Below are 23,286 nucleotides of genomic sequence, written 5' to 3'. Positions count from 1 at the left end.
CCCTGCAGCCAAAGAACATCACAACTTTATTTTCACTTTTAAAGCGTAAAATACATCTAAAAGTTAACTGCGTTGTATTCACTTAAATTCTTTCAAATCATGGAGATTGTTAAAGCCAGGCACAGAAACATATAGAAAGATACAAAGTTTAAAAGTCTAATAGTTTCAGATGGTAGCTAAAATTGTTACAAACCTTCAGCAATATATGATATGAAGGAACTAGATTTTCAGATGTCTTCATTTGAAGTTTGGCAGCCAACCCAGTCTATAACCCATAATGACTAGAAATTCTAATGAACATATGAGCCCAGGGAGCTGACACTGCATTTGATGATCTCAGAGCACTGGTCGATGTTCTTCTTTATCCTGTAGAACGTTTCCACATATTCAGAACGACCCAGAAGTTCAACAAAATCTTCATCGTGAGTTATCACCAGAAGCTGGAAGTTACGCTGTTGTGAGCGGCTCTTTATAATTCTACAAAGAGATATTATTTAGAGTAAGTTTATCTAAATCACATTCTAGTTTTAGAGAACTTGTAAATACATACTGCAAAAATATTTAACTATTGGTAATGAATGACACGAACCCTCAAGCAATCTAATGCTGATTAGCAACTCTTTATACCCACATAAAAAAAATCCCAAATTATTTAAGAAGTATTTTTCCTCTTTCAGACAAAGGATAGGGAATCTAAAGCCACTGCTTTGTATGTATATTCACAGATGCTGACAAACAAATGCCAGCTTAAAATATAATTCACTTCTGCCGATTACTATTAATGTTTGAAAAATATCCATCTTTAAGCTTGAGAAGAAGAGAATCACTTACTCCACCAGAGCATGTGCAAGAGACTCTATGTTTTCTCGATCAAGATTGGTTGTGGGCTCATCCAGCGCCAATATGCCACAGTTCAGACAGAATGTTTCTGCCAGAGCAAGACGAATAATAAGAGAAGCAAGCACCTATGGAAAAAGAAAACAAAACACCACCAACATCTCACTTTTTGAAGTGTTTACAGAGGAACTCCATGTAACATGCTGTTTTAATGCCATTACAAACCATGACTAAAGTTTACACAGTAATGTGCTGATAGTTTACAAAATGACAATCATTAGTTACTGAAAAACTACATTATATCTTCAAGTTTGAACTGAAAGATCCATGCTACAAAGTACTGTTGGAAAAACATCAGAGAAGTCAAATACTCAAAATACAGGAGATATGGGAAGTGAGGATTTCGATCTGAGGTAAAGACACTACGACATTGTCCCTGCATCACCCCCACGCTCTGTTCAAGGCCCGTCAGGGATGGTGGAAATCACGCCTATCACCGAGTTTTGAGTTACTGAACTCCTGACTACTTACTAAAACCGAAGACAGAAGAATTTACCACCTCACATGTTAGTTTTGTGTTAACATGCTTAATATTATTAGACCTCCTGAACTAGTGAAAATGACAGAACACTCGATGGAAACTGCTGCCAAAAATATTTTCCAATTATCACAACTACTGGCATCACAGTTCACGATCAAAGAATTCTCAGAATATAAGCTAAGAAACTGTGAACAAGTTTCACTCTCATTTACATAGGACTCTAACGTAACACCCTAGACTACTTTAGGAGAGGAGACATTTTTTGCCTGTGCTGCTGTTTTATAAGAAGATTTGGATTTCCCCCCAAATCAGGATGGAATTTTCAGAACCCAGTACACATCTACACTCAGGTGGGAATTAATTTGACAGCATTTTTTATACTCGAGCAACAATACAATATTCATCTTCTCATGAAATATCCTTTCATGATTCTATTGCTACAGGCACTTCAAAATACTGTGTCTCATTTTGTTCCATTCCTTGATTTCATTTTCTATGACTGTCTGTACCATCTGGTCACCAAAAAGGCCTGGCTGGCAACAAAACTTCTGGAGTAAGGACCACAGTGGGAATTGCTACTCTGGGGGGTAAGGAAATAGGCAGTTTGTTACTTCAGATGAAGGCAATTCTTCCTCAGTATCAGAGAGATCTAAATCTGTTGCCATCAAAACCCTTTCAGCTACTGCGGAGGAAAGGGACCCAAAAAGCTCCAGCTCCCACTGCAGAAGAGGACGGAGAACGTGTCTCCCTCGTACAACTGCAGTGTCCTCGGGCCAGGCTGTCACTGGTACCTTGCAGAGAGCCTTAAATGCAATTTAAATATCGGGGAGAGCTCTCTGTGTCTTCTATTTACAGTGCAGCAGGCACAAAGGATGGGCAGAAAATGTTCCAGCTGGGAAGAAGTAAGAGCAGCCCTGGCTGCGTTTTGGTCCCTTTCTGCTATCTCTGCATTTAGGAGGATCACTTCTTCTCGTGGAAATGATTCATCTAAGGAAGAGGCAGAGTTTCCTGCTGTAATACTGCAGGTAGCTTTGGTTGCCAAAGCTGCACGACCAACATGCCAAGTGTCAAATGGCTACAAGTATTACGGGTTTCTTCCATACCTCAGCTCTTAAAAAAAAAAAAAAAAATTAAAAAATCAGCACAGATGGTGATTTTGGAGGCAGATGAAGACGACTGGTTCTTTTCACTTGCCAAGGAATATTTTAGATGCTCTGTCATAACGTAACAGACAGGCAGAAACAACAATATGCGAGAGAGGCTGTGATGAACCACTGATCACCGGTACCACCAAGGCCGGTGTGGCACCAGCCCACTTGGCCAGGGTGTATTATCCATGTACTGAGACGTCTGAGAGGCCAGATTGCAGAGCTGACCCTAACATAGACAGGACAGCATGAAATGCTTCAAGGTCAAGCATGGTATGGTGTTTGGTGACAGGAACTGAAAGATTACATTCCGCACTAGGGGAGAGAAGCATAACTTGGAGAGGCCTTATCACACTTAGAGGTTGTGAAAAGAATACCAAGGGCTGGCCCTCAAGAAGGAAAAAATATGGGAGCAAGTCAACAGACCTTAAGCTATGGGAACCTTACTGGTAACCAGCAGGAGACTGGGAGGATCAGAACTTGAGAGAGAAGTTGAACCCTTCCCTCCTGAAGGGACTCAGACCAGTCCCCAGCTGAAACAATGTATTTTGGCAGCCCAGAACAGGGTTCAGATGTTCAGAATCATGTGTGCTGTCAGCAAAATCCAGATACAGCAAAGGAAAGAATTCTAAATTAGAGTTGGAGCCACCTTTTCTTCAGAACATGTTACTACTCTCTTGTATTCACCTGTGTCAGTTTTCAGAATCCTCTTTACTGCATATTAACAATAAAATGCTATTACCTTTTGCCCAGCACTACACCTTCCTCGCATATCCAGTGCTGTATCTCCCTTTATCATTACCACTCTGTAATTATAACTTCTTCTTTTATCAGAGGCTGAGACATTCTCATCTGCGTCAGAACGAATTTCTATATATTCAATATCTGAAAAGGTGAAAGAGACGGTTTTTACAGTATCAAAAATCTTGAAAAGTATCATAGGATTAAACAGAGTTGAGAGGTATAATATGCAGTACCCACAAAAATTCTATTCAGAACTCCCACTAATAGATACACGTTGAAATTAGTTTTTCCAAAATTGAAGGAATGAACTCGTGCAGTTCCCTTGTCTCAAGGAAACCTTAACTTTGGAAAAACATCAAAAAGGGAAAAACTACTTGTATTTATCCTATAAATAACTACATAATCTCTAATAAAAGGGAGATTATAGTGGTGACCAACAGACATAGCCTTTAGATTGCAACCAACTGTTTTCAGATCCTGGATTTTCAGTGTTTTTTTCAGTGTGCTGTGCTCAGTGTCAAATGAATAGGTGTGGGCAAAAATAAAAAAAATAAAATACATACCTTGTCCCCTGTAGGTGCTTCGCCAAAGGTCGCGGATTATTTTGTTGATTTCTTCCATCTTCATGCTATGAAATGTCATTATTGCTCTAAAGAACAAGAAAATGTAAATTGTTATATGGAAAACCGTGGACCGCTACAGACTACAGGAGCTTTAAGCAGCTCCCTTTCCATTCCCTAAATACTTTTTAGTAAAAACATAATAAATACCAGTTCTTTTCGAATGCAGAAATATCTAAAGAGTAACCACGCTCTATTGCGTAAATAATTCTCTCTCTCAAACTGCTCAGTCAAGAAGTAGGAGAGTAATGAAGACAAAAAGCTTTGCAGTCAATCACTCAGAGAGCAAGTTGACCTGACTTAAGAGATTTATAATTTCTGCCTAAAGTGTATTTTCAGACTGACACCAAGAAGACGAATCTGATGTTAAGTCTTCCAAAACAAGAGCGGTGTTGTTGGCACAGTCCCCCAGCCATGCAAATAATCGGGTTTCAGTAGGAAAGGAGAGTCTGTGAAGTTTCCTCAGAGCAGAGAATTCTGTACCAAGAATATAATTGCCCAAACAGACATTATGACTAGAGCTACCTTTCTCTTCAGCAGCAAAAGTAGCATAAGATGTCATTAATGGTTTTCAATTTAATTTCCCTGGTTAATATATCAACTTGACTTTAGTTCAACAATAGATGATTCCTTGCGAAAGCACTCAAGAAAGGACAGGACGCTACATTTCTAACTTTGCTTTTTACAGAAAAAGTGCTCTGTAATGAGAAAAAAAATGCTTCCTCAATTTATGCCAATGTCTTCTTTCAAAAAAACATGGCGGAAATAAAATATACTTCTGTAATGGACTTTTACATATGCTTTTCCTACCTCCTCCCTTACAGGAATTATTTCCACCAGTTCTGGGAAAGACTGAAGTATCAACTCTAATAGGAATTGTTAAGTCTGAAGAAAGAAGAAAGTGCGTTCAACTATTTACTTAATTAAACCCAAGAATGCATTCCTCATCAATATTTATCATAAACTTCTGAATATTCAAGTCAATAAAGATCAACTGATAGCACAGAATGCTGGTTTTCCCAGCTACAGATAGTTTTCAATCTCTGGCCATTAACATTTCGTCTCACCGATTTTTCAGATGATTACCAATAAGTGATGCTTATCTATTTTTCTTGAAATTACAAGACAGATTTCCTGTTTTGCCTTAAATAGAAACAATAGATGATTTGATACCATACAACAAGATTCTGAATTCTAAAAGGGAAATTCTTGGAGTGCATTTCCATTGAAGCTGAAAAGGAAGAATGATACATGCTCTGAACAATTTAAATCTTCACAAAGTACATTTTAGATTACATTCTAATATGAAACATACTTATTTTACCATTAAAACTGCTTAAAGCAGGGTTCTTCTAGACCCATGTGTTTAATAACTATTCAAACCTGTCTTCTCAACTTAGAAAATTCTCATCTATTTCGTTTCTCAACCATTATGCTGTACCTTCAACCGCTTTCCTGTGCTCCTTTTCCCAGCACTACCTAGACCCTTTGTAATGCAGGAGATCAAAATTCCGTACTATATTCCAGACATAGGTGTATTAGGAATTCATACAGTTGCCAAAATCTCTTTCTTTCTCCGTTTTGTTCCTAATATTCAACTTATCTTCCTATCACCAAGCACCGGTTTTGTATTTCCTGAAACACATCCACTGACTCCAAGATCCTTCCTCGTTGTCCATCAAGTTGCAATAGCTCATTGCAATTCCATCACTACAATTGAACATACAGGGGTTTTCAGGGAGCCGTATGTTTTACTTTGTATTTGTTTACAAATTTTGAGATGCTACTTTTGGCCAGTCAGTCCAAGACTAGAATACAAGCTTCCAGACGAAGCAGAAACCATCACAAAGTTTACTACACTTTCCATCAAATGCAAGACATGCTTCTTTTTATCTTGCCTTCTCTAAGCACAAACCCACCCACGCTGGAAAAGGGGAAAAACCACCTCTATATTGTAATATTCTTTAATGAAAACACAATTGTTTACCTGAGGAGATGATCATGGAGAACAAGAAATCTACCTGGCATGTTAAGGTATGACCAGAAGATGCTAAAACATGCTGCTATAGAAATGAATGTAGTGTGAGAGACTATGCAAGAGAGATCTGGGTTAATAATGAAGGATTTAAACCCAACCAAAAAAAAACCACTCAAAATTACATGAAAAAAGGAAAATCATCAGCAACTTGGGAAGACACACTTATAAAAGCTTCCTAAAAATGCCTTCAAGTGGAAAAAAAAAAAAGGAGGAATAGGGTCAGAGGAACAGCCTGTGGCTCCACTGGCTCTTCTGCTTGTTTTCACATGAAAAGTGAAGCTGAATGTGTTTGTTGTCTGGACATTCTCTAACCACCACAGGCAACACAGCAGAAGATCATTTCCCACCAAGAATTCATCACAGAAGGCAGAGGTTTGTGGTGTGTTGGGTTCACTCACTGTTAGCTCTCAACTGGAATTGTTGCCTTGCAAATAGTAGTCCTAATGTGTACAACCATAGCTCAAAAAGGGTCCTACAGAGAACTGGGAATAAAATCATAAAGATCACTGGACTTATCTATGACTATATTAAACTCCAGTTATTACCATCAATGCATTTACTGTATGCACATTATATACATTAACCTATGAATTTCCTACATCCTACCAATTCTGTGCAGTTTGTGGCATATTTTCATTGATTTACTTAAAAAGTTGTACCTTGTTATGTTATCTTAACATTTGAATGCCTGATTTTATAAAGAGTAATAATTATATATCTCAAAGAATTATATCAATTTACTATTTCTAAGATACCTCCTGAAGTCTGAAATTGAAAGCTGCTTTGGCATCAAGGTTATCAATAGCAATAAAGCCTAAAACATTTAAGAATTACCCTCATATGATGATACTTACTTATCAAGAGCCTTGTAATAAAGATCCAGATCTTTGTTCGCCAGCTCTGTTGTTCTCATGATAATCATCATCTCCCTGTATTTTTCCTCCGCATCCTTGAACTGTGGCTCTCGAAGTTCCTTTTTAAACCGAACAATCTCTTCCTCAAATCCGCGCTGTCGGCCAAGTGCGACATGATGGTTTCTTTTCAGAGATTCTATTTTCTCCTCTAAATGTTTCCGCTCACTGAAACCGTAATTGATAAACAAGTCTTTTGTATTAAGTGTTTCACAATTTTTTAATCAGGGTTCTAATTTTGAGTCTATGTTAGACAGCAGCTCATTACATTGCATCTATAAAGTCTGTAACACTTAAAATTATCGTACTAATGTCACTGAAATTAGGACATTGAAATAACAATATTTTAAAGTTTGTTAAGAACATACTCAAATCACTATTCTGAGTGGGAGAAGCAAGTTACCGAGTTTGAGTGCCAAAGTGCTATAGGTAGAAACATTTAAAACAATTAATTTCATAGGTGGAATTAAATTAGCATACTGAGCAAAATAAGATGAATTAATTGGGTAACCTCTAGAAAGCTTTTCAAAATCCCTCCAAAAATCCCTTTTCAAAAGTGTTTATTATCTAAGCAATTAATATTACACTACTGAAATAAATATAAAATTTGCTGCTGAGTGAGCAGACTGAAGGTGAAAACTAAATATTCTTATCCAGAGACATGAATTATTTTTTAAATGTGGATTTAACTGTGGAAGTCATTAAAAAAATGGATGAGATTGGAACAGATATATGCACATGTCCACGTCCTGGTTTCAGCTGGGATGGAGTTAATTTTCTTCCCAGTAGCTGCTGTGTTTTGGATATGTATTTCTAGCTGGAAGCACTCCATCATTTCACTGAGTCACTGATGTTATACAAACCCAAGTTTGAAGGAGGAAGAATTCTACCTGAACGGCGAGAAAGGTGGGCCAGGAAACACACTGAATATTACATTCAGGCATTCAGTGAATTCTTGTGCAAAACACGCAGTTCTGTTTTGAAGACACTTACGTTTTCAACTGCGGGACTTTCATTTCTCCCATCTCCTTCAAAAGGTCTTTTATATTGTCTTCAACTTCTTTTAGGTCTTCAATCCGTTTCCTCAAAGTAAGATTATCCTCTAGCCACCTCTCCTGTATCTATCGCCACAGAAAACAAGTGATTTCAGATTATTATTATTATGTTTATTATCATTATATTATTATTTCTGTATATTGATTCTCAATTACAACATGAGTGCTTCACAACTGAAACATGCTGCAAGCATAAAATAATTAACAACAGAAATTATAAGTGAGAACTTGTGCTAGAAATATAGTGGAAATCAGCATTATTATTTCATACTTCAATCTGAAATAATACTTACATTATTTATTATCACAGGCAAACACAAGAGTGATCCTGTGTGCAAATATTAATCAATGCTTCAAACTGGGCAAATAACTTAGGATGAGATTTAACGAAGTCCCTCATCTCAGTTCTACAAGTTAGACAGTAAGTGGGGGGTTAGAACAGGGGAAGACATCTTTCCTACCAAGAATGTAAACAGTATTTGAAATATATACAGAAGAATTTTGTAACTAGCAACTTTTGGTACCTGCACCTGCAACTAGTTGCAGAAACCTGCAACTTTTGATACTAGCTACATCCCAACAGACTTAACCTTCTTGGAAATACCACAAAACGATAGTTAAGGTTTTTTCAAATGCATCTACTTTTGCAAATACAAGAGTTTTTTCAGCCTAATACATGTACAGCAGCTATTCTGACTAACAGCTGATTAAGTAAATCAGGAGACAAACTTTGCACCACTACGGACCCACGCAGACTTAAAACAAAACCAGAAATTATTTCAACTATGCAAAATATACTTTACTGTAAAACAATACATCTACCTTCTGAGTGTCAATATCTTGTCGAATCATTTCCATCTCTTTACTTATCTTGTCCTTCTGTTTCTCACAGGCAGCTAGCTGAGAATTTACTTCATCAAGTTCAGACTCCTTTTGCTAAAGAAATAAAATGGTATATGATTTAAACACAAGAGCGCCTTTAACGTCAACTTTTTATTGACTGATTTTTAGGTTACCTTTTTATAGTCGGCTTTTCCTTGCTGAATATAGTTTTCGATTTCTTTCACATACTTGTTTATATCCTTAACTTTCTCTTCTATGCTATTTATCTGCAGGGAAAATATTTCAAATGAAAAGCAGCATTATGTCCAAGAACTGATACGCTCTGCATCGAAGATGAGATGCTAGATAACACTATTGCCAAAGTACAATTACTTATCATAAAGCCTTGAGCCTTTGAAATCCAGACACTCTTTATTGCCATGAAAATGTTTTCCAAAACAAGTGGGAAATGACTCGTTTGTGCTTACACAAAGGGCCGCTTCACCTGAGAAAACCAGGTTTGTCTCTTGGCAGGGACGGGTTACAGTCACCCTTGCTATTTCTCCTAGACCTATTGGGAACCACTTTTAGTACCATTGGTCACTAAATATTGCCAAATGTCCCTAGAAGCCTTCTGAAAAGGCTGCCAAAGGTTAATTACAATTGAGTTCATCTCCTGACTCGGTTCTGTTCCTTTTCTTCCCTAAAAGTTACATCAATTTTGAGCATTTGCTAAAGTCACTGCTGTTTCCTCAAGGCAAACTCATCACTTTCCATCCTTGCCCAAACTTATCCATGCCTTCCATCCATGCCCAAAAACCAATATATAATCCTATCTCCCAGCTACGCCAAAAGCAAACAGACCTTCTCTTGCGTTTCTTTATTACTTGCAGTCCTTTTATTCACTAGATCCTCCTTCTCCTGCTGCAGTTTGTCTAAAGTTGTATCCAAAGGAAACACCTGTTCTTTTGCTTCCTGAAAAGAAGTTGGAGAAAGTCCTTTTTATTCTCTCACTCCATTAAAGATCAACAATTTTTCAAGTGATAAAAAAAGTCATGTGGTTACTTCTTCTTTTGGGGGGTGTGTTAAAAAAACAAAGGTGAAAACATGTATTAATAAAGTTCTGGAAATTCCCAGAGATATGCAATAGCAGAACAAACATTTAAAAATACATCTTATTTGCTAGGATTACAGACAATGGTAAATACAAGAAGATCGGGGTTTTTCCAGGACAACAAAGCTAAGGGCTAACAATTAACACTATTTCCTACCTTGATCTCTCTGCATAAGGACTGAACCTCGGTGGTTAATTCCACTGTTTGTTCCTCCAGTTGGCGCCGACGCTGCATGCCGCTGGCAAGCTGAAGTTTCTCCCCTTTAAGCTCATTAACCATACTCTTCAGCTGCTGAATCTGATTTTGCTGGTCTTGCTTGAGTTTTTGATTTAACTCAATTTTACCAGTAACTGTGAAGGAAAACAAACACAGGGTGAAAGAGTCAATCCATTACTAAAAACATGTATTGTCTTCCTTATGAAAATTTAACTCTACATCAAGCTAGTATGACCCCAAAAAATCAAAACAACAAACTATTAGAATGCAGTTACTTCAGAACGTAAAATAAGGAGAGTTTATATTTTAATGGCAGCAAGTTTAGAACATTATTTTCAATATAAAAATGAGATACCAGTTTTGTATGACCTACCTGTATCCCACAAGTGTTTCTTCTCTTGTTTTTCATGGCTTACTTGTAGAACAGTTCTACTTAAATCCACCCCTAGCAGCTTAGCCTCCTGCTGAGCAATTTTTCGTTCAACATCCCTAATGTCAGTCTGAAAGTATGAGGAAAAGTACTCTTATTATTGCATTAGGGTTTAACAACATATGTTTTATCTTTGGCACACAAAAAGAAGCCTGGGGCTTGAGGCACACATGACTCAAGACCTTCAAATTCACCTCCTCTGCCGGAGCAATGTCACATCGTTAGCAGCAAGGTTAGATCAGCCCACGGACTGCTGCTGGAAACTGGAATTCCCAATTTTGAGAGGAAATCAGTTTTCGCTTGAAAAGTCTTAAAACCTCAACGTTTGATCACATTATTGAATAACTACATATTTAAATGCTAGCAAGTGAGTATCATTTTATATATTAAAAGGAATTACCAGAGCATACCTGGTGCCTTTCCATTAGCGTTACATCCTGTAAACATGCCTTGGCACCTTCCTCCTCCGACAGAGCTGTCTGCAAGAGTGACTCCTGTTCCTCTATCTCAGCCTTCAGGCCTGTTAAATCCCTGTTTGCATTCTGTATCCTGTTCCTCAAGTCTGGTATGTCTTTATCTTGGAGATCAACTACAGTTCGCCTGAAATAAAATACAAATACGTAAAATTTCCTTTGTCAAAACCAGCAGCGTGAATCCAAGGCATTCAAGACAACAAAATCTGTGATATGATTTAGTAAGACTAAATTTAGGCAAAATAGTATCCTCTTCAGCTTGGCCACATTTAATTAAGCTTATGTTATATACCCAGCTATGGTAATACACCCCTCATTTTAGACAGGTGAGATGAAACGAACAAGCACACAAAATCTTTTTTTGTTTTTAACATGATTACAGCAAGTGCTCATGAGAGGGTCTAAATCCACTGTACAAGAGTGCCCTCTTGTGAAGGAAAAGTCTTCCCACTACCATGTACTCTCCAAATTCTCAGAACAACAATCTGTAAATTTCTTGAGACAGTTTCTTCACCTACTGGCAGGAAACCTGCATACTCTTACTTTAAATGCTGTTCACATGCTAAGAAAAATAAAACAGAACTCCCAGAAAATCTCTTTAGGGCCAGTGTTGTTTATCTTTTGAAAGGAGACAAGGGGAAGAGAAAAGGGAGGCAACAACAAAACAGCCTGTCTAGTGTTTTCATAGCTTTAAAAAATACAGACAAATTCAGCCTGGAAATCAGAAATTACACTGCAGGCACCCTTTCTGAATTTGTTAAGATTACCTACACTTTGTATTATCTTTTAAGTTAAAAAAAACCCCAAACCATAAAAAGGCTTTTTAAATAAATAAAGGAATAAATTCAGTCCAATCTAGTACAGTTTATCAGTATCAGAGACAGAGATGCATTCCCAAATGATGGAACTGCACACGACTGAACCTCAAGGAAACGTAAATGGCATTGGGAATCCACTATAAAATCCAGAAATGCCTTCTTAGAACATCATAATTTATACAAAACTGCCAGCAACAAAAACTGCTGTTAAAGGAGATGCAAATCAAGATATTACTAAAGGGTGTTTAATATAGATTCAGTTCCCATTCTGTCTACACAACTTCCATTCCAGCATTTTTAAGAAGCATATTTAAGGTGACGTTGTATGAACACATTTCAATAACAACAAAACCAGCCTGTCCATTTTAAATTATAATGACAAAATACAAGGAGAGGAACTGTGCCTGTATAGTGTAAATATTCAGTACAAAACTAAGAATATAACCACCTTTTCTGCCTCGCTCTCATGAGAAGCCTCAAAGCACCAAAAATATGAAATAGTTTAACACTAAAGTCCAAATGAGCAGAAAACAAAAGGTAGCAAAATATTTCTCAACAATGAGCTTCCTGAATGAATTAACTAGCCTCAAAATAAAGCTTCCTTGATGTCTACATAATTTTTAATAATCAAAAACCCAACCGTTTGAAAGAAAACAGCTTGCAACAATATGGTTTACCTAAGGGGTTTAAGACTCATCATTTCATCACGTCTTTTCTCTTTTCTTTTAAGCTCGGTCTCTGTAGACTTCAGTTTGTCTGGAGCAAGACGCAGCTTAGACTGCAGGTCACTGATTACATCTTGCAGTTCAGCCTCTGTTTGAAAAACCCTTTGACAAACTGGACAACACGACTGGTTCTCCTCTGTCAGTTGTGTAATGAACTGGGAATACACCGCAGTGGCTCCAGCAAGCACAGCTGGTTGAGAAAGAAACAAAAGACTTTATGTAAAAAAAATAAACAGAGCATAGAAATCGGATATAAACTAGATACGTATTTATCATAAATGAGACAAAATTACAACCCGCAAAATCACAAAGACTGGAAACCAAAATGGCCTTAAGCAACCAGGTTGCCCTATGTCACCTCCCGAAGACCTCGTCAACCTGAATTATTCTACAAGTCTCTTTCATTAAACCAAGTTCATCCTCTGTAATTAACAGTGCAAGCAAGTCCTTCCTTCAGAAACGACTTTTCTTTCAGATAGTGCCAGGCCCTGTGGGCCAAACCCACACCAAACGTCGGGGTCTGCACTTGTCTTCACACCCAACAGACCCAGGACTCAAACATTTCCTTCATGTTCTACACACACAGTGAGCCAAAGCAGATATTTCTCTTATTATGTGTAAATGAAGTAACTGAAAGAATCAAAACAACTGATCCTGCTTAAGTATAAGGAAAATCTGTTCAAAAATAGTAGGATTCAGTAATTTCAGCAGTTTGTGCTGACTCTTTCTCCTGCACAAGCAACAGACTGTCTCAATGTCAGAGGCTTACATTTAAAACAGGCTTTAGGGAATAAAACGTAAAGCTATAAATTAACTTACCTCGCTGTTTTGAACTCTTTTCAATTTCATCTTGCAATTTGTTCAGATCACTGTCAAAATCTTGGCTTCCACAAACATCAAAAATCTTTGCCTCGTGAAGGGACAATTGTGTTTCTTTTTTTTTTAGCTCATTATTGAAATGAGTTTTATCACATTCTACTGATGCCAGTCGTTTGCTGAAACAGCAATGCATAAATTTTTTTACTACCAAAAAAAAAAATATTAAGATTTCAAACTGCTCAAGCAAAAACAAAACCACGGGAAGTTAATCTGAAATTGATATTACAGAGCTGTTCTCCGCTTCTTCTTTAATGATTTTTCAGGAAATCTATAGTGTCAACTTTTTATTAACCTAACTGCAGTACAAAGTGTTCGATTCCCCTTTGCTTTCTAGATGCTTAATGATGAGAAACTAATTTCTAATGACAAAGGCATACAAAACTTTCTAGAATAATACAATATCAACTTTCTTCCTGTACTGCAATTATTGCTTATGAGATATTATTGAACCTCTTAAGCAAAGAACGTTAGCATCCTTCTATTCATGTTCCATACTTTTGAATTACGCAATATTCTTACACTTAAAATCTTGGAGGTTTTGTTCTGGGGAAGTTTAATGTGTATCATTGCATAGTGTGCTGTTACCTACTCTTTCTAACAGATTGTTTTATATAATCAAATGCAATTAATACTCTTCTAACAGATTGTTTTATATAATCAAATGCAATGAGGTGCAAGTAATCACACACGAACTGCGATACAGCCACTAACCACCCTGTGACTTATAAGAAAGTTCGAACAGCAGCAATTCCCCCCCTCAAGCACATTCATTCAACTTGGATTAGTATAAACAATTACGGATGTTCCAGAACAATATTTTGCTCTCTCCTTTTAGTGCTGCCTTTGACGTACTACCAATATTGTGATTTTATTAACTGGCACAAACTGTATCAGCTACACATGACAAAAATTCTTCGGGATGCTTTTTTTTTTGATTTTGCAAAAACCTAAATAAACAGTAAGAATTAAAGTAACAAGTATGTTAAGCATATTCAACTTTCCAACATTTAAATTCATAATTACAAAAATACTTATGGAGACATAATAAGTCAAATTAATACCTACTTAAGGACAGCAAGATTACTCCTTGTCTGATTAATCTTTCTATTTTTATTATAAAGCCAGTCTTCAAGTTGGTTTTTATTTGGAAAGTATCCCAACAGCGATGTCAGTTCATCAGAATGTCTCGATTTCACTTTTCTAATCTGCTCTTCTTTCTCTGCCTGCAGAAATGAAGCATTTTCAATTAATTTTTTCATATCTTCATGTTTATGTCACTCAATGCATTCATGGGGTTAAAGGCTCCTACGACGTCAGAGAGAAGCTTTATGTATGACTGTTCATAAAACACCTGAAAAATACACAAATATTGAAGGGACTGTATTATAATTCTTGTCCCTCTCTTATGAGACAATGATAGAAAAATTACTTTGTCTTTCTTCAGCATGTCCATTTGGGTAATTGTCATGGTGTGTAGATTCAACTGTTCCATCTCTTGATCCAGCTTCCGAAGAGCTCTGTCCAGGTTTATCTTCTCATTTTGCAGACTTTGTACTTCCAGTTCCAGTGTTTCTACGTTGCTGTTCCTCTCAGCCTTCTCCAGCTCATGCTCCTAAACAAAAAATAAAGGCCCACAAGACTTAAATAATTACACTAATCAATAACGTTCTAACTAAATGAAAGAGAAGAAAGCTTTTGAACTGCCCAGCAGCAGTATCATTGGCTGGTACAGGAATGACACAAGATTTTTAAAGAATACATGAAAAAGAACAAAGCTGGGATGTTGGCAGGGGAAAGTAAAGCAGATTCTGTTCTGAAATGTAATACTGCCCCAAGCTGCTCATGCTTTTACCATAACCCATAACCACATGCTTTAGCTTCAGGAAGCTCACACATATTTAGATTGATTCTCCATATTTTAGCACCTACTGTACATTAAATTTGGAATTATCCCAGTGAGGGGGCCAGAAGAAACACTGTCAAGCACTAAATTCATATACTGCTAACAAACATAACGTATTTGACTATAAAGGCATAGCCAGCTGTTTCACTGGGACATAAAATGCAGATAACTTCATAATACTTCATTTAATAAAACACTTATAACCGGCTAGCCCATCTCACAGACAAGTTATATGGAAAAATGTAGGCAGTGTAGCACTTTAGTCCATATTTTTCTGGCCCAATAATTTAAGACTGATTAATCTTACGCTACCATGAGCTGTGACTATTACCCTATTTCTAACTCACCAAGCAGGAGCAGTATATTCTATTCATGCACTGTAAAAAACAAAATAATGAATAGTCCCTGCATCAAAGGGCACACCATCTGAGCGAACAAGCATAAAGAGGGTATTAAAAGGGCAAAAAGCTACAGATGGAGTAAACAAGGGTTTTTTTGTTTGGGTTTTTGTGTTGTTTGATTTTATTTTTTTTAAAGTGATAAAGCATAAAGTTTTTACTTCAAACTTCTATAGATTTTTCAATTACATTAACTTACTGTCTTGACAATCTCTTGATCCAGCTCCAGAATTCGGTCGGAAAACCCCTCCAGCTGCTGCAGTTCATATTTTACATTCTTCAGCTCCACTTGTTTCTTATTTTGAATGTCTGATTTCAGGTCAATAGTTCTTTCTAATCCAGTTTTCTTGTCTCTTATTTCATCTATCTGTTTTTGTTTCATTGCTTCTTTTCTTGCAAATTCTCTCTGAAAAGAAGTCAGCAATAATATACTCATTATTTTTTTCATGGGAAAACAACATTTAAAAACATTTCTTCCCTCTACCTTGCAAATATTCACCGTGTAATACAAGATATCGAAATACTTAGATAACCAGAACTTGTCAAAAAAAATTCTGCTGGAATGTTTCAATAGGAAAATGCAGATGTATCATATGGGTAGTGTTCTGGGACAGGAACTCCATTTTGAAGGTGACTTCAACAAGAAGTTGTTTATTTTCTAACCAGCTGCCCATTGTAATTCCTCCTCAGGCTTCTTAGCTTGTCAGCAATCTACCTGAAGAACTGCCTGTTCAATAGCTTTGGCAATTCAGATCACTTGATCACCGCTCTTACTTCCAAAACTAATTTCCATGGAAAAATTCAGGCAACTCTAATAAAAAAGAATTCTAGAAGAAAAAAAATGGCTTCAGTTTCCCTGCCCCAACATTCTTCCTTCCAGTGCCATGAAGACACATATGGACCAATAACACACTAATAACCAATACTAACTACACCACTAAAACAACAGAATTCATACCATTAAATTATTTGCAGTTTCTGCATCTCTTTTCTGTCTCTCCTTCAACAACGTGTGAAAACTGGTGATGTGCCTTTCATTGAAAGGTGCTCGCCCAAAACCCTCTAATTCCAGCTGTGCTGCCAAAGACTGAATTAACGAGTCCCTCATTACGATGTGTTCCTGGTGACGATCTGCTTGCATTTGAAGACGACCTTCACGAAAAGAAAACGTGACATAAACCCTCAAAAACCCAGGCAGACAATACATCCGGGATTCAAAGACAGTTGCAACAATTTTCTTAAAGTCTTTGAAACTGAAGTATTTTAAACAATGCAAAAAGCTCCAGAATAAAAACAAGCTTTAGCTTGAGAGAGTGCTACTTCAGGTAACTAAATTTTTATTAATTAAATAAATCAAGAATTTAAAGGAAAGCCTTTAAAACACTAAAAATTTTATTCTTATAAACAAAGCAAACCCAAACATATTTTATGCAGGCATATATTCTGTGTCTCAACTCCTACAGCTTTACTGGAATTCCCATAGTCCATCTAACAGGGAATACACAATATATGAAAGAATATTATGCTAAAGCCCAAGCCCTAGCCCTGACTAGTCTCCCGCCCCCACCTGAGACACTGAGCATGATGAGCATTCATCTTTCACCTTTTTCTTGGTTAAAACACACTTACACAATCACATCTTTGCCTAAAGGAAGTACCAGCTCAGACAGTGAAAACAACTGCATTGTAAACTGCTGGGCTGACATTGTTCTATGCCACCAGAGCTCATCTATTTCGGATATTTGTATAAAGAATGGTCAATTTAAGAACAAGGGTACTATATGTTGTAATTACACCTCAAACCAACAAGTGCACATTAGAAACTCCAGGAGAGGAACGCCAAGACCTGTCCACCTGTGAGATTCTCACACCGTAACGCGCAGCTGAGCCCAAACTCATACACAGTTTAAGGGGTTTGTCCAGTTCAAACCCCTGCAATTCTTACAAGTAGTTCCATTTCAGACCGTAATTACATTAAAAAATAAATACAAAGTTATAGATGAAGTCTAAAATACCTCGTTCAATAAGCAGTTCTGATTTCTCACTGTTAAATCTCTGGCATTCTTTAGTGGCTCTATCTAAGTCACGCTTACAATCCAACAATCTCTTCTCCTTCTCCTTCACCGTTTTCTGGTGGTTCTGGTATCTATCTCTTAGCTGTTCATCTGTTCCTTGAAAAACCTGTATGCCAAACACAATACAGAATCAACTTAGCTTTTTAACTAGATTTACAAGCTAATCAATGATGTTTTTAAAAAAAAAGTATAGTTTTCACCATAATGGAATTCAAGAAGTAAGAAATAAAAACCTCCCATACAGAATTTCTATACTCAGACATATACTGAGAAAAATTAAATATGCTACAAGCAAAACTGGAATATCTATTTTTCTTAGGCTGATAAAACAAATTAATTTAAATTTTTACCACTATTTGCATTTGTCAAAATAGTTTTCAATGCCTTGGCACAATCACAACAGGAGACTGACAATTACTTCTTGTTGTAAGAGAAAGAAATAAAAAAAATCTCCAGGGAGATGAACAATATTAACATCAGGAGACATCCCAGTAGGTCTGACAAGTGCCCACTATCACCAACATATTGCGAGAGAGGTAGGTATTTCCAAGTTACACATCACAGGGCATTGTTACCAGTAATTTTCACTTTTATGAAAACTTTTGTCAGGTTTGCCTTCCTGGTAAGCTAGCCTATGGTGAAGAGAAAAGTTACAAAAAGCAATTTAACCCAAATTACACAGAAACTAATACAGATTTATTGAGCCATATTTGCAGTATCTGATAATATTAAGTGAGCTATGAAAACGCTCTTCACCAACATCCGATGCATAATAAAATATATACTTAGTTCACTGGGGAGCAAAAGAGACTGATTCCTCAGCAGAAAGAATGGGGACGTGGAATTTAAAAGGCAACCTTTTCCATCTTCTGTTGCAAATCTTGATTGTCTTTCTCCATCTGCTTCTTCCTGCTCTCCAGGGCTTTTACGTCATTGTCCAGCCTCATGACTTTCATGAGATTCTGTTCAACTGCTTCCAGAGAAGTCTGCAAAGGAAAGAACACTGTAAGTAAAATATCTCACCAGCTTATCAATGCCATAATCAATTGTTCTTTACAATATAGTTAGTCCCAGTGTAGAATTTTCAGATTTATAAAGCATTTTTTTTAAATTGGGGGGGGGGTAAGTTTAAGTTTATTTTTCCTTTTAGTTACAGTTTATAATAGTTTTAGTTACCAGCTAAGTTTGAGAAAGATTTTAAATTAAGCTACAGAAAACCAATGCTGCTACAAGAATTTCACAAACTACGTTCCTAAACCTCTGCTGAGCGTTTCCAGACCAGACCAGCGCTTGCCAGGTTTGTTGGGGAATGCTTGGTTCTGCTTCAGAGCAGAGGATTAGATGACACAACATAAAAGCTGAAGATTTTAATCAAGAAATTCGTCCAGCTTCCACATTTTCCTGTGTTCTTTAGTACTTATGTATTGTTTTGCATTAACGTCTTAATGTAATCGTCACGCAAATTACCTTTAGAGGATCAAGTTGATTCTCAATGGATTTTACATTGTCCTTAGAAGCAGCCAGTTGAGCTTCTCTATTGCTAAGATGATCCTGGATTTCCTGTGCTTTTTCTTTATTCTGTTTTAGATATTTCAATTCTGCCTGACACTCTTTCACTTTTGAGCTTTGTTTCAGTCGTACCTGACGGAGAGTTTCCAGTGCTTTAATATACCTTTAAAAAAGACAAAATTTCAGATCCTACTGGCAATAGAGCAATACTGATGTACAAAACGTACCTTAGACATTTTCATTAACACCCCCATTACTAAAGAAAACATTTTCTTACTTAGTTTTTATTTAATTATAGTAAAGAGAAAAACCTTGTTGCTGAAAAGATCTCATCAAATTTTTGTTTCAGGGCTTTCCCTTCACTTAACGGCCAGTTGGATTCTTCTTGGTGGCAGAAAATGACATTGTTAATCACCGATTTGGAAACACCAAGGGCGCTGATCATCTCTCGATCGATTTCTGCGCACTTGGAACTCAGGCTGACCTTCTCACCATGCCTACGTAACACAGGTAAAGAAAATCCACAAAGAACTTACTGGCAAATTCTTTTGAAAGAAGTAAACTGCATTTTTAACAGTATAATGTCATTACAACTTACTGATTCAAAAACTTAATGAGTAACAATTTTTAAGCATATAATTACCATGTTCAGCACATGCATTTAACACTGTCAGTACTTGTAGTCAAGGCTATTACACATTTTGAAAATATGCAGGACCACCAGAGGGAGCAAAAACGATCTTGAATGAAGTGAACACACTTCTTAAATAGCGGAGATCAGAGTTTAAGACGGGCCAACGGTGATCTGAAACCGAAAACGGTGCTAAAGGAAGTAAAGCCTTACATCCTCCACACAACGCTGCTTTCAAACCGTATCATTTTTAATACAACTTTCAAATAAATGCAAGTTAATAGATACAAATAGTTCTTAAAGTAGTGGCTATCAAATGTAGGATTTTTTGAATCAACTGGTAGATTAAAGCTATGTAATTTCATCACTTTATCCAAGAGCACTGGTAGCTACTTCAAGGAATACATAATGAAATTTTCTTCTGTCTTATACATAAAAATATACAAAGCCCAAATCGATCTTTGTGAGGAAGTAGGAAAAAACACTTGACAACTTACTTTGTTCTAGTAATGACACCTTCGAGTGTTTTAAATTCTGTTTTCTTGCCTTTCTGGGTGCAGACCATGGACCGCTGGACGGCTACGAGCTCTCCGTTTACATCCCGGAACTGCAATCGAATCTGAGCTCTAACATCTGTTTCATTGGCAACCTTTTAATAGAAACAAACAAACAAACAAACAAAAAAAACACAAAAAAAAACCCAAATAAGGGAAATTCTTCTTAACATCCAAATGAAGTAAACACACATTAAATCTAGTCACGATGACTTTTACCTTTGGATCATGAACAAACGAGCTTCCTTTGGTGCCAGGAGGAAAATCTCCAGTGGATATGTATTTAAGACATTCAATGATAGTCTACAAAAACAGAAATAAGTATATAGTTACAATGGCAATTTAGAGCAAACAAGGTGGACTACAGGCAAAACCACAGTAACAGCCCAAATATTTAAATGAGTTAAATATGTGAGGAGAGAGAAATAAGAAATAACAGTTTATTTTTTGAGTATCATGAGAATACGGTACTTTGCAAAATCAGTTTTAATCAGGATCTGGATCAAATTCCCAGGAAAAATATCAATCGGTGATCTGCAAAATCCAGACGTGAAAGCAAATCTCTAATGCTAAACAATGCCATATTTACAGTAAACAGCAAGCTTTAGTTTGGGCATGTTTAGTTTGGAGAAGAGGAGGCTGAGGGGAGACCTCATTGCCCTCTATAACTACCTGAAAGGAAGGTGTAGAGAGGTGGGTGTTGGCCTCTTCTCCCAAGTGAACAATGGCAGGACCAGAGGAAATGGTCTGAAGCTGGGGCAGGGGAGGTTTAGATTAGATATGAGGAAGAATGACTTTACTGAGAGAGTGGTCAGGCACTGGAACAGCCTGCCCAGGGAGGTGGTGGAGTCGCCATCCCTGGAGGTATTTAAGAAACGTGTAGACGTGGCACTTCAGGGCATGCTCTAGTGCCCGAGATTGTTGGTTTGTGTCTGTTTGTGGGTGGGGTGGGGTGTGGGCGTTTGGTTTGGTTTTGGTGTTGGTGTTCTGGGATTTTTTGGGTGTGTTTTTGTTGTTTGTTTGTTTGTGTTTTTTTATTTTTGTTTGTTTGTGGTTTTGTTTTTGTTTGTTTGTGGTTTTGGGTTTTGGGGGGGGGGTGGTGTGTGTTTTTTGGTTTTTTGTTTGGTTTTTTTTGTTGGTTGGACTTGATGATCTCAAAGGTCCCATCCAACCAAAAATATTCTGTGATTTTTGCAATATTATTAATACCTTTCTGCAGAGATCATTATTCATATTTTGAGGCCTTTCAGAGCTATTTACATTTCTAAACCAAACACGTAGTAAGCCTTACCGTTTTTCCCGCACCATTTGGTCCCACCAAAATAGTTAATGGATTAAAAAAAGTGATAATTTGTTTGTCTTTATCCTCTATCCCAAAACTCCTCACTCCGAGGATACTCATTTTCTCAATCTTTGACATTTCTGCAGAACTTCTTCTCTTCCAAAGTCAGAAGCGTAAACGTGATAAGCCCTGTAAAATAAAGCTTTGTGAAAAAAAATCTAGAAGGCAAAAATCACAGCCTATCACTGAAAAGCTGACAACACACCTATTCAAGCACCGAGTATTACGAGCATCTTAAAATACACAGTGTTAAGGCTCTTCAGTTGTGGCTCAAGGTACAGAACACAGAGAGGCAAAACTCTCATTTGTTTTAAACTGAGAAGCTAATCAACTCCAGGTTAAGAGAACTGCCATGCAATTTATCATTAAATCAAAACAACGGCCAAAAATAAGCCTTGAAGCGTATGAGAAACGCGCTTTATTCCACACCACAGAAACCCACACAGACACTTTCACAACACCCCAAACGCAACAGAGGCCCCAGTATTTTTATTTTTTTTCCCCCCCTTAACAAATCCACTGTGGTACCGCAATACTTTGAGCCAGCTTCGCTCCCGCCCCTGTTTCTCACAGGATTGTGTCCCAATTTGTAGGGGACACCCGGCATCACCCTTCTCACCGCATGAGGGGGAAGAGACCTGGGAGGCCCCAGGGGCGGGCAGGGCCCAGGGGCTGCGCAGGGGTGAGGTAAACTGAGGGAGGCAACTCCTACCCCAAGGCCCGTTACCGACCCACGGCAAGGATGTGTATTTCAAGCGCACGTATTTGTGTATTTCAGGTGTGTTTCATCTCGCCGAAGGGCTCGGGGCCCTCCCCGGCCCCCTCTGCCCTCCCCACAGCCCAGGCGCCTCAGGGGAGGCCCAGCGGGGCTCGGTCACCGCTGCGGTCGGGAGGCAGCCGGCGGCGGGGAACCGGGGCGGGAAAGGGCATTTCCTGGAGAAACCCCGCCGCCGGGGCAGAGGTGGGCAGCGGGAGTTTCCCGCCCGGGAGCCCCGCGCTGCAGCGGGGGTGGACATTTTCCAGGGAGAGGCGATGGCGGCACCGCCGTAGCGGAGGAGGAGGCCGCGGCCCTTGCCGTTCCCCTTCGCCCCCTCCGCCGCTATCCCCTCCCCGAGCACCGCCGCCACCTCCCCGCTCCCCCGGCCCGGTCACCTCCGCTCGCCGCCGCCGTCCCGCGCACCCCGGCAGCCACCGCGGCCGCCGCCACGCCCCGGCAATGGCGGGCCCCGCCCGGTACCGCCCCCGGTACCGCCCTCGCCGAACGCGCCCGCCCGCAGCCGCCGAGAGGCCTGGCCGCCCCGCCCGCTTCCCCTCGGTCCCCGGCCCGCCCTCCATCCACAGGCCGTGTGGGGCCGGGGGAGGTGGGGGGGAAGCGGGCAACGATGAGGAAAGCGTGCTTCAGGTCTTCCCCCCAGCCCTTCTGATCACCCCCCAGCCCCCCTGATCCTCCCCATGGCCCGTCTCGCCATGCCCATGGCCACTCTCCCCATCCCCTTTGCCCT

The 23,286-nt window shown here is 38.5% G+C and overlaps 1 protein-coding gene across 1 annotated transcript; it reads right to left on the bottom strand.

Annotated features, from left to right (window-relative positions):
- Nucleotides 1-23,002, bottom strand: RAD50 (RAD50 double strand break repair protein). Its single transcript, XM_074156526.1, has 26 exons — nucleotides 22,937-23,002; nucleotides 21,734-21,913; nucleotides 20,662-20,745; nucleotides 20,386-20,537; nucleotides 19,569-19,754; nucleotides 19,216-19,420; nucleotides 18,606-18,734; nucleotides 17,689-17,854; nucleotides 16,632-16,825; nucleotides 15,873-16,079; nucleotides 14,802-14,984; nucleotides 14,438-14,595; nucleotides 13,313-13,488; nucleotides 12,446-12,683; nucleotides 10,888-11,077; nucleotides 10,421-10,547; nucleotides 9,988-10,181; nucleotides 9,581-9,691; nucleotides 8,911-9,003; nucleotides 8,717-8,830; nucleotides 7,833-7,960; nucleotides 6,783-7,007; nucleotides 3,834-3,919; nucleotides 3,269-3,411; nucleotides 832-965; nucleotides 1-477 (listed from the first exon to the last, which is right to left on the bottom strand). Exons 2-26 carry the CDS (start codon nucleotides 21,860-21,862, stop codon nucleotides 291-293), a joined length of 3,939 nt encoding a protein of 1,312 aa, XP_074012627.1. The 5' UTR covers nucleotides 21,863-21,913; nucleotides 22,937-23,002; the 3' UTR covers nucleotides 1-290.
- Nucleotides 23,003-23,286: the final 284 nt, after the last annotated feature.

Source organism: Numenius arquata, chromosome 11 (assembly GCF_964106895.1).
Source record: "Numenius arquata chromosome 11, bNumArq3.hap1.1, whole genome shotgun sequence".
Classification (NCBI taxonomy): domain Eukaryota; kingdom Metazoa; phylum Chordata; class Aves; order Charadriiformes; family Scolopacidae; genus Numenius; species Numenius arquata.
Note: the sequence above shows the minus strand (reverse complement) of the source record. Positions and strands in the feature narration are given on the sequence as shown.

Bases quoted from the DNA above. Each gene is read 5' to 3' on its own strand.
- RAD50 (XM_074156526.1), bottom strand. From the start codon at position 21,862: ATGTCAAAGATTGAGAAAATGAGTATCCTCGGAGTGAGGAGTTTTGGG. The intron at 14,596-14,801 runs GTAATTTTTCTA...TCATTTCTGCAG, and splicing joins ACATGCTGAAGAAAGACAAA to GCAGAGAAAGAAGAGCAGAT. The intron at 966-3,268 runs GTAATAGCATTT...CTTTTTCCATAG, and splicing joins GGTGTAGTGCTGGGCAAAAG to GTGCTTGCTTCTCTTATTAT.